Below are 14,276 nucleotides of genomic sequence, written 5' to 3'. Positions count from 1 at the left end.
TCGCAGACGTAATTTCAGATCGCGAGAGACGGAGAGTATTCGTGCGATTATCAGAGCATTTTGCTGAGAGTTTGGTTTTCTGTAATATCATTGGAGGGCGGATTCAGAGGTGGCTGTGGAAAGCACTTTGGGGCGGAAGTCGTGGTGGTAGAGGTTGAGGAGAGAGAGAAAGAGAGGAAGGGAGGGGAGGGGGGGAGTTTGTTTGCTACTGGTTAATGAGTGATGCCGTGTCATGTTATTTGCGCTGATCGACGCGATGCGGTGAGTCAGGGAGAGGTGGCTTTTGTGCTGGCAAAGGAGGGGAAGAGTCGGGACAGGACGTGGTAATTTATTTTTATTTTTATTTTCTTTTCGTTCCGGTGAGTTTGTGGTGGTTAGTAAGTTTCTCGCGGGATGGTACACGATGCATTGTTGAGTGACGGGGGTGACGAGAATGTTTGTTTGTTTGTTTGCTTGTTTGTTTGATAATTTATTCTGGCATTTACTTTTGAGGTTGGAGGAGAGGGGCAGGTTGAGTGATTTCGTCGTGGTTTAAGAAAAAAATATTTTTCCGCCGTGTCGTTGGTGGGTTTTGTTGTCGTGTGGAAGAAAAGAGAGTGGGTGATTGATTGCCGGGTCGGTGTGTCATGTGGAGAATGCGCTCATTGTGCTTTCGTTGTGCGTTCACGAGTATGGGAAGTAGTGATTACATTATTTGTGATTGTTACGAAGGAAATTCTCGGGGAAATGTAGTCTTTGCGTTTTGTTACTAGAGGCTGGAATTTTACTTTTTGTAGTTTGTACCGGTTTATGCTCACACGTACGCTGTGCCCGAGAGAGAGATAGAAAGAGAGAGAGAGAGAGAGAGAGAGAGCGAGATCTTCGTTCTTTTCTCTTCTTCTCTTCGTGTTGCGCCTTTATAAAGAGGCGGCTGGTGGAGATTCGTTTTTGTCTTTTCACAGTGAGCTTTATGGCCGAATGCGTGGCCTGTAATAGGGAGGCGATTTCCGAAAACGCTCAAAGTAGCTTGTAGTTGTGTCGAGACCAGAGGTTTGGAGCTGGGGAAGTAGAAGTAGACCTGGTAACAGTTTTAACGAACTGTGGAGGATTCTGGGAGACGATGTGTTTTTTTCCTCTCCTTATCCTGCCAAGACTTTGAGCGAACTGGAAGATTCCTTTCAAAGAAGGTTTAGACTACGACGCTAGATAATTTCCAAGGTTTCCTTGTCTACGGTGACGTATACTTGAGGTTTCGGTTTCGCTCTGAGTTTGCGCTTGTTGGGAGGTGCGTTTGCTATACCTTCTACTTCCTCCTGAGAGTAGTGCGTGACCCTTTGTTCATTTCGTTATCTCCAATGCTATGGATAGAATTGCACTGATTTGTGCCCTAGCCTGGCTGCTTGGTTGCAGCGAGTTACTCTTCTCGGAGGACTTTGTGACTCACATGGCCTTGTTTTTTCAATACAGAGAATCCGTCAACATGTTGGCTGGCCCGATGCCTCTCAACAATGCACCGACTATGACCTCAAGCAGGAGTTGGCCTTATTTTGATCCGGAGTATGATACCATGAGCTCTATCATCGACCCCCCAAAGTGAGTGCATGGGTGCGCTTTGGGCTCCTGAGTCGGTTCTTCTCGCGTTTAGATGGTCCAGTTACACAATTACAATTTCACTGTCATCCTGATACGGAAACTCTCTCCCTTGTTCTCGCAGGGTTGTGATTGATAATGAATCTGAGAAGAATGCCACTCTTGTCAAGGTATTTAGCCAGACTACCTGTTCCAGTAGATTAGCGGTGCTCAAGGTAGCAGAATCTTGAAGTTTCTACTCTTTCTCTATCTCTGGACTAATACACCTCCAAGTCGCGAAATCTCGAGTGTTTTTACAGCTCATAGCTTAATTGTGAAATTCATTCATGTTTTAAAGATTCTAAGGTTAAATTATCTCCTACACCTTGGGTGTGCAATATGTCATACTCAAGCCATTCAAAGTGGATCGGATTCCGTTTAGCTTTGTGTAGTGAGGCCTCTAATACCAATAATAAACACTCCACATGTCTATGATTGAGACATTCTCGGGATTCTAGCCCCAGGGTTGTGCAGTACTTATATCACGCGTGAAGTCTCCTTAAGTAAACTACCCATGAGAATGTATTTACGGAGGGGCGTTTGTATAGAAGCGAAATTTTGGAAAGTGCGGAATCTGCTTTCAAACCCCCTCATGGTTTACAGAAATGAATGTGTATGCAGGTCAGCAGTCAGAACAAACATGGAACTCTGCTTGAAGTCGTCCAAGAACTCATGGATATGGACCTAACAATATCGAAAGCTTATATTTCTTCCGATGGAGGCTGGTTTTTGGATGGTGAGTCAGTGTATAATCCACCAAGACAAGTTCTGGTCATGATCTTTTTCACAACGTCAGTTATTACTTCGATAAGGTGTCTTTGGAGAATCTCACTCTCACATCATCTATCGCGTGTACTGTCTGCAGTATTTCATGTAACCGACCAGCAGGGATGTAAAATTCGTGACGAAAAACTCATCGGAAATATCCAAAAGGTCAGTCTTAAGATATATATTTTGTATAGACCATTGGCTTTTCTTCAATCAATTAAATGTACAGTTAAAATTACGATATCTTTTTTTTAATAGGTAACTTTTGTGTAGTGCAGGCCCTTTCGTTACAGAAGAAGAAATGGACAGCTGCATTCCAAAAGTGCCCCGGGAGATCCATTGGTATTCAGACCATCTCTGAACACACAGCGATAGAGCTCACTGGGACAGATAGACCCGGTTTGCTTTCTGAGGTTTCAGCTGTCTTGGCTGAAATGTACTGTCGAGTGAATGCTGCAGAAGTCTGGACTCACAGGCGTCGAGTTGCCTGCGTCATATACGTAACAGACGAGGACACCTTAGGGCCTATTGAAAACGTTAGAAAATTGGAAAGATTGTTAGAGAAACTTAAGCCTATCATGCAAGGATATGATAATGAGAAGATTGCCCGGTCGGTTGTAGCAGAGAGCTTCACTCACGTGGAAAGACGTCTGCACCAGCTTATGCTCGCTGATCACGATTCTGATTCATCAGATTTGCAGAACCAACCAACCGACGAGAAACTGAAAAATCCGGAAATCACAGTTGAGATTGGGAGTGAGATGAATTATTCAGTTGTTAAAATACAATGCCCAGATAGACCAAAGCTATTGTTCGATACCGTATGCACTTTGACGGATTTGAAATACGTTGTCTCTCATGCTACAATTTACCCTTCTGGTCCGTATGCTGTTCAGGTAACTTATCAGTTTCAACAATCTTATAGGTTTGTTAGGTTTAACAGTATGTTAGTGAGTTGTTTTTGTTAAACCTTTAAAGAATTCGATTGCAGGGCAAGACTTTGTTGCAATGTTCGTATGCAAAGAGTGCTCTTCCACAATTTGAATTTGTCTCTATTTGGAATATTGTGAATGTGCAGGAGTATCATATTCGTAAAATGGATGGTCATACTCTTGACGAGGAAGCCAAATCGAAAGTGAAAAAGTGCTTGGAGGCGGCCATTGAGCGTCGATCTTCTGAAGTAAGAGTCGATGAAGTCCTTGTGGTCAGCTTTTGTGGGATATGTATTACTGGATAGTGCCCCTGCCCCTTGCAGTTTGTGTTAAGTACGTTGCCTTTAGTCCAGGGCACATCTTTTTGTTTACAGGTGTATTTGGATGCAATGTTTTAGATTTCAATTGATCGACCAATATCTTATACAGCTCTTAAAAATGCATTCGCAGGGCTTGCGGCTAGATCTCTGCACAAGCGACCGGCCAGGACTTTTGACTGATGTGACCCGAATCTTCCGTGAAAATGGTCTCTCCGTTACAAGAGCTGATGTTTCCACGCAAGGCGATAAGGCTGTGAACACCTTTTACGTCACTGATGTGAATGGTCATCCTGTCGACATGAAAACAGTGGATGCCATCCGTAAAGATAATCCGTTGTTGGGGGTTCACGCGGTACCATTAGCTTCTGAAGTCGGTCGTGCACTGGACGTCTCTCCGTTTTCCAAGTTTATAAAAACATCGGAACGCATTCTGCAAGGTCTCGGCTGGAGGGCTTAAATTAACTACGAACGCCATAAACTATCATCATCTCCAACATGAAATTCAATGCAACTCCATTCCACTCGTGGACAAGAACGCTTCTGAATGAAGATCTTTACCAGCGTCTACGACGTATGTTGATGACTGTAACCTGCTCAACCTCTCTAAAGCCCACTGGTCATTCCCTGCCAATATCTCTTGCACTGCTGCTTGAAGATTCAGAGAATCCTTGGTGGTGCACGGACTCCACTTGCTCTCATTCAGGAAACATCCCTCCGATTGCGGGACCATCTTAAGTCAGGAGGTCCGGCGAATGTTTAAAGCCCTGCAGAAGTAGGTACGCAAAATTTCTTGGTCATCAGGTGGCACGATCATGAAAGCTTTAGATGATCGGCTCCAGCTTGCATGAAGGTAAATACACCCGCACTAACTCTTCTATGACTAGGGTGGACAGCTCTACTGCAGCCTTGTACTATGTTAGGGTGCACTCATTTTCCTTTCTGTGTCCATGCACATCCTTGTAGATACGGGGATCATGCACTCAATACTTTTCTGTAGATTCTAGGTGCCCTTCACATCTATTCCCATTCTTCAGCATCTCCAGCATGTACCTGTATATATTTACTAATCCTGCACTTTAGAATAGTACCAAGAGTCATGTAAAATCATAGATGCTCCATTGGGCAATTGCTGATCCTGAACATTCTTTCGTCTTCGTAAATATTGGCCGTGTGGAACTCCTTACTCTTGTGTAAATATGTAAATGAATAATCTGTGGTGTTACTCATTTCAATCGATTCTTGTATCGGCTGCAAGTTTCGAATGTGCTTTTTAATTTTTATGCATATGAAGTTAAGCTTTGTTTTCGGATCCTTTTCCACCTGTTTTGTTCAACGGCTTCTGTATGACCCTATTGCTGAGTGATACGTGCAATATTTTAAACGATGTTAGGAGCCGCATTTTTCACAGTAGTACATTTAATTCTTCTGTGATCCATGTAGAGCCCCATAGAAAATATCTAGTACCCGAGGTTTACATCTCTTTTAAACGTCATTTTGTTAACAACTTCAATTGTAGTGTTCAAGACTGTATGTACTCAATTACTTAAGTGTTACATGTAATTTGTATAATTTTTAGCACTCTGTTGGTTGTGTGAAAGACGGTGCCTGGCGAACAGAGCTATGTATTCGTAACAAGCAGCTGTGAGCTAAATGCGCCAATTTACCATACCCTCACTTGACCTCATCGCATTCACCTCGCCTCCTAAACTTGCACTGCAGTAGTTACGCCAGCTGGCGCTATCTAGAAAATATCTCCAGGCTCCATGAACGTTGGCTTGAAGGTTGAAGCTGGTTTCGAATGTGGTTACAACCACCGAAGTAGGAAAATTTGCTTTGAGCCGGTAGTTCTAACTCATATTCCTCTGTGCAGCTTGCAAACCTCTGATATCAGGAGACGCATTTCAGGAAGCTTTCTTTCGTTCATTCATTCTTGTCAGATGGTAAAAAAGTTAGAAAAGTACATTGGATGAGTTCAAGATCAGAAGAACCTGCTTGGACCATGACCGGCAATCACAAGCGATAAGCGTGCTCAGCAATTCACTCAGTAAACCTGGATTATCAAATGCCCCTGGAGACGCAACGGTTAAAATCACATCCAACCAAAGTTTTACATGTCTCGGATACAGTCACAGCCAAGCCACGTAACACGTACTGTAACGGGATATTTATGCCATCTGTGAAACCCCCAGTCTCCATTTCAACTCTTGAATTCAAGTTCATGATACTGACACCATTAAACCTCCAACCCCCAATTCCTTCCATGAAGAAACTCCTGCTAATGCTGGTTTTTTGTAGTCACAGATGTTGTAATGTTGCTAAGGAACTAGAGATGAGTTGGGCAACAGAAGGTGGAAGCATCCCACAATTGCGACGAAGGCAAGCAGCGTAATCTGCTTTGTCGCTTCAAGGGATGCGAACTTGAAGACCTCGCGGCGCTTGGAAGCGACAAGCAAAAGCAGTCATGCATTTCTCGCTTCACTAGCTATTTGTCAATCGGCTGCACTGTTTTGAACCTGATGATAAGGATAATTCCTCTGTATTAGCGGATGAAGAGAGGTAGGCCGCCACTACTGTAGTTCGTCTTTGCCCTGCTGCTTTCGCATCAGTAATCGACAGCGGTGCTTTCGATTTGAACAGTGAAGGGGGTGAATAACAAATGCCGCTCCGTTTAAGAACGTAAGAACAACAATTCTTCCTTCGATTCGAAAAAGCGCCCTCGACCACCCAAAAACAATCCCATATTTTTATTTTTGTTTTTAGAGTATGTTACTTCAAAAATTGTACAAGATTATCACCTGACGGTGTGGTGCACACGCTGCCAGTCTAATAGATCTGGAGAGAAGCCACCAGAAAGGTCTCCACTTGAGTCGTGGTGGATGCCACGTAGTTTTACGAGCATGTAGGATGGTGTATTATTCGTTTTATGAAAGACAACGGGAAGTTAGTCGATCACTTTGAAACCCTATTATACTACTGGACACAAATGTTGTGATTTCTCCAGCTCGTATGTTCATCTGCTGCTTTGACGATTACGTAGCCAGCTGAATTTGCACACCGTGTTCCTGGCCTTTTAAGATGAGCTCGGTGCTTTTGCCTTCTTGATTGATCGCGAGAGATATCGGCACCAGTGGAGCAAGTTGTTTGATGGTTTGGGGCATTGAAGCGAGAGGCGCAGGTGCAGGATTAGTTACTGAAAGTGTAGTGGGACTAGAATTATTGAGGCTTTAATTGGTGCTTCGCTCCTGTTTGAAATTTGTTCATTTTTCTCAGGACCTACGATTATTCTGGTTTCTGAATGAGGTTGGTTTAGTGGAACCCACATTTTATTGCGTCGGTGGATAACACCGTGAGGAATTGAAGGAATTTTGCTTACTAGCGGAAGAGCAATTTAGGATATGGACACGTGCCCGAGCTGTTTCCCGGTTCTTTAGTTTAGAGGTACTATTTCACCAGGAACTTTGCTTTTGGGCAATTTACATACAAATTCTGTCGGCCAACTATTTTTGTGTAATCCTAATCTTTGTTTCCTGTCGCAGGTTTTATTTTTTGAAATTAATTAGGTCATGTAACGTTCATGTAGGTAGTACTTCATTTATGAGGCTGCAAAACCTGATCATGAACGTTAGCGCATGATGCGTTGCCAACAGATTTGCGTCAAATACCGCAAGCATTCGAGGCTAGCTTCTTTGTTTTACCACAATGTCAGGGGATCACAATCAAGATGTACAGAAGCTCTTAAGGCATTTAAAGCGTGGATTGTTACACAGTTCCCCTTCTTCAGGTCAGCGGCTTACGAAGCCTCTACGCTTATTCTAAAAACTTCTCTTGAAAAATTAGTCTTACTGAAAGTTACTCAAAATACCCAAATACCTTCCACCCTCAAAATTTCCTCCATAATCTACGTCTTCTTCATATTAAATTTAGTTGAATTGCATACCAGGCTTCAGGAGACAACGGCCAGAACTTCTTGAAAATTACATGGGAGGAGCGGTGACGTCCCCTTGTACTCCTGCGCGACCAGTGAGAGAGGTGACGAGCACGGAACAATCGGCGACATCTCCATTGGGGATGCCTTCTTTACGCACAAGTAATGGCTTCTTCAAGTCTAGTTTCGCTAGAATAAAGCAGATCTTGGTTTTGTTAGCTATACTGATGTTGGGAAATTTTGCAGTGGGGCCATGTTCTGACAAAATTAGGTTATGCCGGAGCTAGTAGTTGGTTTTCAATTGTATTGAACTCTGTGCAGCACCAGAAAATGAAAAGCTCCCTGTCTTCAACAAGCTTGGCGTAGGACGGAGAGGCAGTGAAGTATCCCCAGGCGTGTTCTACGGCTCGGTCGTAGGTAAACCTGCACATCGTCCTCCTCAACTTATCCGCCTTCTCAATGAGATCCAGAGTGACCTTTCTTCACAAATCACTCCAAATTCAAGGTACTTGATTTCACTAGATTTTATGACATGGTACTAACAGGACTTTCTTTGTAGAAAGCTGAACTGAAGCTATGACTGTATTGATTTCTGCTCTAGAACGTTAACTATGATGTGTTGCACTATTTGCAGGCATGCTATCTGGGCAACGTTTCCACGGCAGGATCAAGCACTTCAATTCGCCGACAGTCACGGCAGCCAGAATCTTGCGGTCTTTCAGTATCAGGATCATTTAACTGGACAGAGGCGATTTCTCACTACCACGTATAACGAGTTTTGGCGAAGGTTGTTTGCTTTATATGACCTTTTACGCGATATGTTTTAAATGCTTGTTGTTTGTGTGAGCAAAAAAAGTTACTAAACGATGACATCTCGGGAGACAGGTACAGCCAAATGCGCACAGGGTGGAAGCACCATTATGAGATCATTCGTCAGGTATGATCAACTCTCATCATCTTCTTGGACTTTCTCTGTTAAGATTATCTCCACTAAAATTAGTACTGATCTTTAGGAGGGAGTTACTTGAACTCATGAGGTGAAAGTTTGATAGTAAGCTTTGGGTTTCATTTGGCAGGGCAGGCCTTGTCATCTCTACTTCGATCTAGAATTTAACCTTCCTGACAACGTAGATGCAAATGGGGAAGCTATGGTAGACACATTGCTTTTAGTTACTAGTCAAACTCTTCTTGACGTCTTCGGCATCTGTTATGATCCATCCTGGACCTTGGAGCTCGATTCATCCACAGCAGGTACAAAGTGAGCAGGACTGTAACTCTCTTAAATACCAATTTCAGCATATTCAATGCAAGCGCTCTTTCTACTTGTGTCGAATATCTTTGAATAGTTTACAATAATCTGCCACAATGTCGCCAGTGCAAATTCGCATCTGTTTTACTCTATAGGCAGTGCATGGAGAGTGTCATCCTTGTTTCTCATTATAGACTTAGTGTATGTACATTACTCTTAGCAACACTGTTGTGATAAGCAGGACTGTCGTTTTGGTTTTTTCCTTTTTGTGTGGTAGTGCACGAAGTTGACTGTCTGACGAAATTCTGCTCTGCCTATGTAGATGGACTAGACTCGATTTTTTTGGTACCAGAAGGCTGTTAGAAGTCTCATTATGAACTTGAATAATACCTGAAAATTATTTTTGTTGCGTTTGCAGAAAAGTTCTCCCGACACCTAATTATCCATATTCCTGGAGCTGCATTCAAAGACAATTCACATGCTGGCGCGTTTGTGGGTGAGGTGAGTTTGAGCTCTGATTGTTAATCTTCCTTATCCTGGTAAAGTATCTGCAAGTTACCAGAACGCCGTGGACATTCCCGTTATGACAGAAAATATCTTATTTATATCAGCTAGCCTGATACGGTCAGATGAATAATCAATTTCCATAACTAAGTGACGTATTCCGCAATTTTCAAGAATTGCGATGTCTGTAGTTAGTTAAGGCATTAGATCAACAAGGCTCATTACTTCTGCTATCAGCTGAGGCCAGGGCAATTTTGTTGAGTGTGTTAGTTATTCTTTCAATTTGAAGGTTGAAGCCTTGCTCGCTGGACTGTTCATGTTATTGACTCTTACGAAAGTAACAGTTTTCTTCTCTTCTGAAATTTGACTGCTTTACAGATCTGTAAGAGAAGCAATGAATTGAGGGAAAGCGATGATGAAATTTGCAAAATGTTTGTCCTCCAAGGCGACTCCCGGGCTGCTCACCAAGCACATATCTTTGTAGATGTGGCAGTCTACTCACGAAATCGAGCCTTCAGATTGCCTTTCTCTAGCAAGGCTGGGAAAATCTCATTTCTCCTGCCCACATCTCGCTTCAGTGCTTCCAAGTTGGTAAGTCTGTTTCAAATACCTGGCATCCCTTATTTCTATTTTGAACTCTTTTCAATACATAAATCATTATGTTAGGTATGTAGTAGTTTTACTTCAAGATGTTGAAAGGTCCGAATGCCTGAAATCGACTATAAAACCTCATTAGACGTACGTGAGTTACCTCCTGAATCCTCATGAAATGTCAATAAGCTTTGAAATACTTAGATCCTGGAACTTGTTGCCTGTTGCTCATTGTATTAACGTGTTACTGATGTAACAGAGCGAGAGGGAAGTCTTTATGAATTCCTTGATTTGCAAGGTGGATGAAGGATGCAAGCAACTTCTTACATTCAGCAATGAGGTTCTACTCAAATACCTCGAGTTCTGAGCTTCACTTCTATATTTCAATTCTGTTTGCAGAAGAGTAAGCATTATTTGAAATTTAAGGAGTATGAAGTATGCTTTGCTTCGTAGTTAAATTATTTTTCAGCTTTATTCTTCTATTATGTGATTGGTTTGGACGTTCTTGTAAACAGAAACCATGTCCGGGAGGTGTTGTGGACTTTGATGTGTGGAAAGCTAATCCAGTGAACCAATCAAGTGAAGGACCGAGCAGTAACTATGGGAAGTCTCCTTTTCCTTTGCTGGAAGTTTTTATTGAGGCCATTGCCCGCATTGGGGACATCCAAGGTATGTAGTGCTCAAACCTACCACGCAATAAAGATTCATAAGAATGCTTAAGATATCAGAGACTTCATTGTGCATGAGGATTGCAACACTTGTTTAGTCCAAACCTCAACGAACTATTGTTGTCTTCAAAGTGTCAACTATTTTCATTTATGAATATTTTGCAGGAAAGATTCGCAGTTGGTACCATTTCGCAGATCATGGGGTAGTTGTCTACAACATATCTGGGAACCGATTCTGCGAGAATATTGGAAGGCCACATAAGAGCAATAATGGTTGGTACTTGAGAAATCAATCGTTGCTGCTAGTTTTTGTCCAAAACTGGAAGTTGACTTTCACTCCTGTCTAGTGCACTGATGAGTGGGATGAATGTGTGGCTGGTGAACTGCAGTTATGTACATCGTCGATTTCCGAACAGCAGGTTACTACCAAAAGTGCCATGATCCTGATTGTCGAGGTAAGCAAAGTTGCCGACTTAATTTTTGTATTATCTAGCGTGAACTCATTGTTTTTCGTTTTTCTTGTTCATAGCATTGATTGAGGTTCGTCCATTAATCTTTACAAGATTAGTCAATTTGGCTGACAAAATATTGACGAATATTTAATATTTTCACTTTAGGTGAAGAGTGGTCATCTAAAGTTGGTGCTTTGCTAAACCAGGGTACCAGTCGCCATTGAGGCCAATACCACGCAACACTATTCCTCCGGAGTTTCCACTATCTACAGCGGGAGTAATTGAACTCAACGATACTTTAAGATCAGAAGAAATGGAAACGCAGGATCGCCTTGATTGTGATGAGTGGGAGGACGAAACTTGGTGGGGAGAGGTGGTGTCATCATTGGCTAGCATCGAGTGCACATCGCAAAGATCCACGTTCAGCAACCAGGTCAATACAGAACCTAAGCAGGCTCTCCAGGGTTAGATTTTTTATCACAGAAACCAGCATCATTGTCACCTTCTTAAAAATGCATTATGAATCGCTCTTTTTAAAGATCATAGTCAAAACGTGAGTAAATCTCTTGCATATCAACTTTTGGATAGAAGAGCGAGTTCTTCTGAATAGTTCAACTACAAAATACGAAGTTTCTTGTGTGTTCTTCAGTCTCCTAATTCGAAAATCTATCTCTTCTGTTGTGGTGCCAGAGCCAGAATCAAACCAGTATGGATGATCCCTGCGATACCCTTCATGAAGAAAATAATGAGGATCAGTACATTTCATCTATTAACTATGCCAAACCAACCTGGGACGAAGATGATGAGTGGTGGGATGCAGTGGAGCGCGAGGCAGCACAGTTAGAAATGAATACATCAATTCGCAAACTTCCTAGTTGGTCTCCCTAAAAATATTTGATTAACTGGACCTTGATGTTAAGTGGTTAGCAGATGAAGTGCATTTCCTATGATGCTACCGGAATCTGGAAGGCATGGAATTGAGACGTAAACTCTATGCGGTGCAGATCATGGGATCGACGACTGATGCAACCTCTAGAATGTGTTCTAGAATTTTGATAAGTGTGCAATGTGCAGTGATGGTTGTTTATGTTGGAACTGGGTGCTTTTAGTCGAGTGCTGGTGCCCCCAGGAGGTTGCAAATTCATCTTTTTGTAGTTAGAACTGACTACACACAGTTTCAAGAGAAGAATTCAGTTCTTGTGACGAGCTAGACCGATGAACAAGTGAACATGTGGTTGGATCCATCTTATTCAAATTAAACGTACTTATTAGGGGGTCTGGAAATAGTGTAGATTTAATTATTGCAAGCAGCTGCCAAAGTCATGACAAAAAAATGGAGATGATTAGATGGAATTGTATAGCAGATTGTAAAATATCTTTTTTTTTGATAGGGTTGGTAGTTTAGTGAAAGATTTTAGGGTTGTGCAGATCTTTTGCATTGTGTTTGTTGTGTTAAGATTATGGATGCATCATGACTTATTTTTATTTATTTATTTATTTTTGGTTTGTTTTTATGTATTTATTTATTTTTCTTCTTTAGATTTTGTACACATTATTTTTACCAAAAAGAATTTTTTTCATGCATGCAAGTCATTGACTTTAACATGCAAGTCATTGACTTTAACATGCAAGTCATTGACTTTCAAACATGGCCTTTTTAGGTGATATTTCACATATTGATGCAAGCTCAAAGTATCTCATGATATTTCAAAATATTACTTGATACTTCACCAAATCACCTACCTAGTAAGATGGATGATTTTGAAATCTAAATATCAAAAGAAGGATGGTTCAAATATCAAAAATCATGTTGCTTGCTTCAACTTTCTTTCTTTTTTGACTCCTCACTACACTATCTACTACCATGCCTTGGTGTTTTGAAAATCAACAAATCCTTTAAGATTTAGAAATGTTGTCCATTTCTACAATTGATGAGGAATTTGATGAATTGTTTGAAGAACATTATTAGCAGGTTGATAACAAGTTTCAAGACAATTTCTTTGAATTTCATGATGCATAGGAACTTGCAATGGTTCATGGCATAATCAACAAGTCTTGTTTCATGTTCATTAACATCTTATATCTAAATTGTGCAATTTAGTTTTGAATTATTTTATAAATAAACTTAATGCCAAGTTTTTCCAACAACAATAACATTGCGAGAGGGCTTTCAAATGGTGATTTCATCCATCAAACACTACTCCATTTTTAAAAATAGAAGCCATTTCTACAAACTAATATTGCTTGACAATTGGCTTTAGCACTACGGCATTTTAGATCAAACGGCAATAGAACTAGCATTAGAAGATTAAGGACTTATGGTATTGACAATGGCATTGTGTGCTTTTTTTTATTAATGAGGTGATTCAAGCCATTTTGTCACTCCAATAGTAATATCTATGGTAGCCATATACTACCCAAAGGCTTCAAATTAGCCAATCTTTCAACTTATTTGGCTTTAAACATTGCATTGGATTTGCTCACAAGACACCATTCTTCTTAAGGTAGCATTGAAAGAATGATGGAGACACATTCTTTATTAGAAAGAATAAATATTCTATGAATGCGTATATTGTTTATGGCCTTGATTTCTATATTGTCAATCAAATCACTAACTAGCTTGCATCTTATATAGATGCAATAATGTTCATGAAGATAGAAATATTTAAAAACCTCATAAATTTTGTTTAATCCTAGACATTACTTGCTGGTAGATTTAGTCTATAATATGATACAGATGGACATTCTTGGCTACAAGTCTCTAACCACCAAATGGTTGATCAACCATTTTGTTTAGCTAAAGCACAAGTTGCAAATGAATATTGCATTGAGATCTTAAAAGATAAGTGGGTTTTGCTTAAAGAAATTTGTATCCAATTCAATCAAATAAAAGATATGAAATGCATTGTGGATTGGATCTTTGCTTGTTGTATTTTTCATAATATACTGCCTCATTTGGACAATATGAGGTTGACTATATTGACTAAGATTGGCCAAGAGCCATTAGAAAATTCTACTATCATGTTAAAAGAGGCAATTCTCTTCAAAGAAATGATTTAAAACAAAGCCATGGCATTCAATTATATATTGGGTGTTTTATCAATGTATGATTCAAACTAGAAGATTGTAATCAGGTTTGCTATTGAGTCTTTAGCCATCAAGATTTAGTTTATCTTTATGTGGTGTTCTTTTTGTATTATGAAAGTGAAAATAAGTATAATAGTTTTGGATCTTATTGTAACTTTTGTCTTCTTTGTAT

General features: G+C 40.7%; 2 protein-coding genes across 9 annotated transcripts; both read left to right on the top strand.

The window, feature by feature from the left end:
• The first annotated feature begins 209 nt into the window (after window positions 1-209).
• On the top strand, window positions 210-4,860 carry LOC112283564 (ACT domain-containing protein ACR3). 2 transcript variants are annotated; one of them, XM_024522411.3, is made up of 8 exons: window positions 210-1,264; window positions 1,447-1,572; window positions 1,694-1,739; window positions 2,230-2,344; window positions 2,474-2,541; window positions 2,655-3,272; window positions 3,455-3,556; window positions 3,759-4,860. In XM_024522411.3, the coding sequence occupies exons 2-8, from the start codon at window positions 1,460-1,462 to the stop codon at window positions 4,083-4,085; spliced, it is 1,389 nt and encodes a 462-aa protein (XP_024378179.1). In that variant the 5' UTR covers window positions 210-1,264; window positions 1,447-1,459; the 3' UTR covers window positions 4,086-4,860. The 2 variants fall into 2 exon arrangements, with proteins under 2 accessions (XP_024378179.1, XP_024378189.1); XM_024522421.3 differs by lacking the exon at window positions 1,694-1,739 and having other exon boundaries at window positions 1,012-1,264.
• A 978-nt stretch (window positions 4,861-5,838) lies between these two features.
• On the top strand, window positions 5,839-12,327 carry LOC112283544 (uncharacterized). 7 transcript variants are annotated; one of them, XM_090249403.1, is made up of 15 exons: window positions 5,839-7,066; window positions 7,165-7,409; window positions 7,569-7,715; window positions 7,875-8,058; window positions 8,188-8,340; window positions 8,439-8,490; window positions 8,630-8,804; window positions 9,221-9,303; window positions 9,685-9,897; window positions 10,157-10,237; window positions 10,413-10,566; window positions 10,731-10,838; window positions 10,955-11,020; window positions 11,224-11,450; window positions 11,708-12,327. In XM_090249403.1, exons 2-15 carry the CDS (start codon window positions 7,328-7,330, stop codon window positions 11,903-11,905), a joined length of 1,923 nt encoding a protein of 640 aa, XP_090105529.1. In that variant the 5' UTR covers window positions 5,839-7,066; window positions 7,165-7,327; the 3' UTR covers window positions 11,906-12,327. The 7 variants fall into 7 exon arrangements, with proteins under 7 accessions (XP_090105529.1, XP_073389309.1, XP_090105534.1 ...); XM_073533208.2 differs by having other exon boundaries at window positions 6,053-6,184; window positions 7,276-7,409; XM_090249408.1 differs by having other exon boundaries at window positions 6,423-7,066; window positions 7,881-8,058.
• Window positions 12,328-14,276: the final 1,949 nt, after the last annotated feature.

The sequence above is a fragment of the Physcomitrium patens genome, chromosome 1 (genome assembly GCF_059467195.1).
Source record: "Physcomitrium patens ecotype Gransden chromosome 1, ASM5946719v1, whole genome shotgun sequence".
In the NCBI taxonomy this organism is placed as follows: Eukaryota; Viridiplantae; Streptophyta; class Bryopsida; order Funariales; family Funariaceae; genus Physcomitrium; species Physcomitrium patens.
This window is presented reverse-complemented; position numbering and strand designations above follow the sequence as displayed.

Coding starts and splice junctions, on each gene's coding strand:
- LOC112283544 (XM_090249403.1), top strand. CDS start 7,328: ATGTCAGGGGATCACAATCAAGATGTACAGAAGCTCTTAAGGCATTTA. Junction 10,238..10,412: donor TTCTTACATTCAGCAATGAG/GTTCTACTCAAA, acceptor TCTTGTAAACAG/AAACCATGTCCGGGAGGTGT. Junction 10,839..10,954: donor GCCACATAAGAGCAATAATG/GTTGGTACTTGA, acceptor GGTGAACTGCAG/TTATGTACATCGTCGATTTC.
- LOC112283564 (XM_024522411.3), top strand. CDS start 1,460: ATGTTGGCTGGCCCGATGCCTCTCAACAATGCACCGACTATGACCTCA. Junction 1,740..2,229: donor AGAATGCCACTCTTGTCAAG/GTATTTAGCCAG, acceptor ATGTGTATGCAG/GTCAGCAGTCAGAACAAACA. Junction 2,345..2,473: donor TGGAGGCTGGTTTTTGGATG/GTGAGTCAGTGT, acceptor TACTGTCTGCAG/TATTTCATGTAACCGACCAG.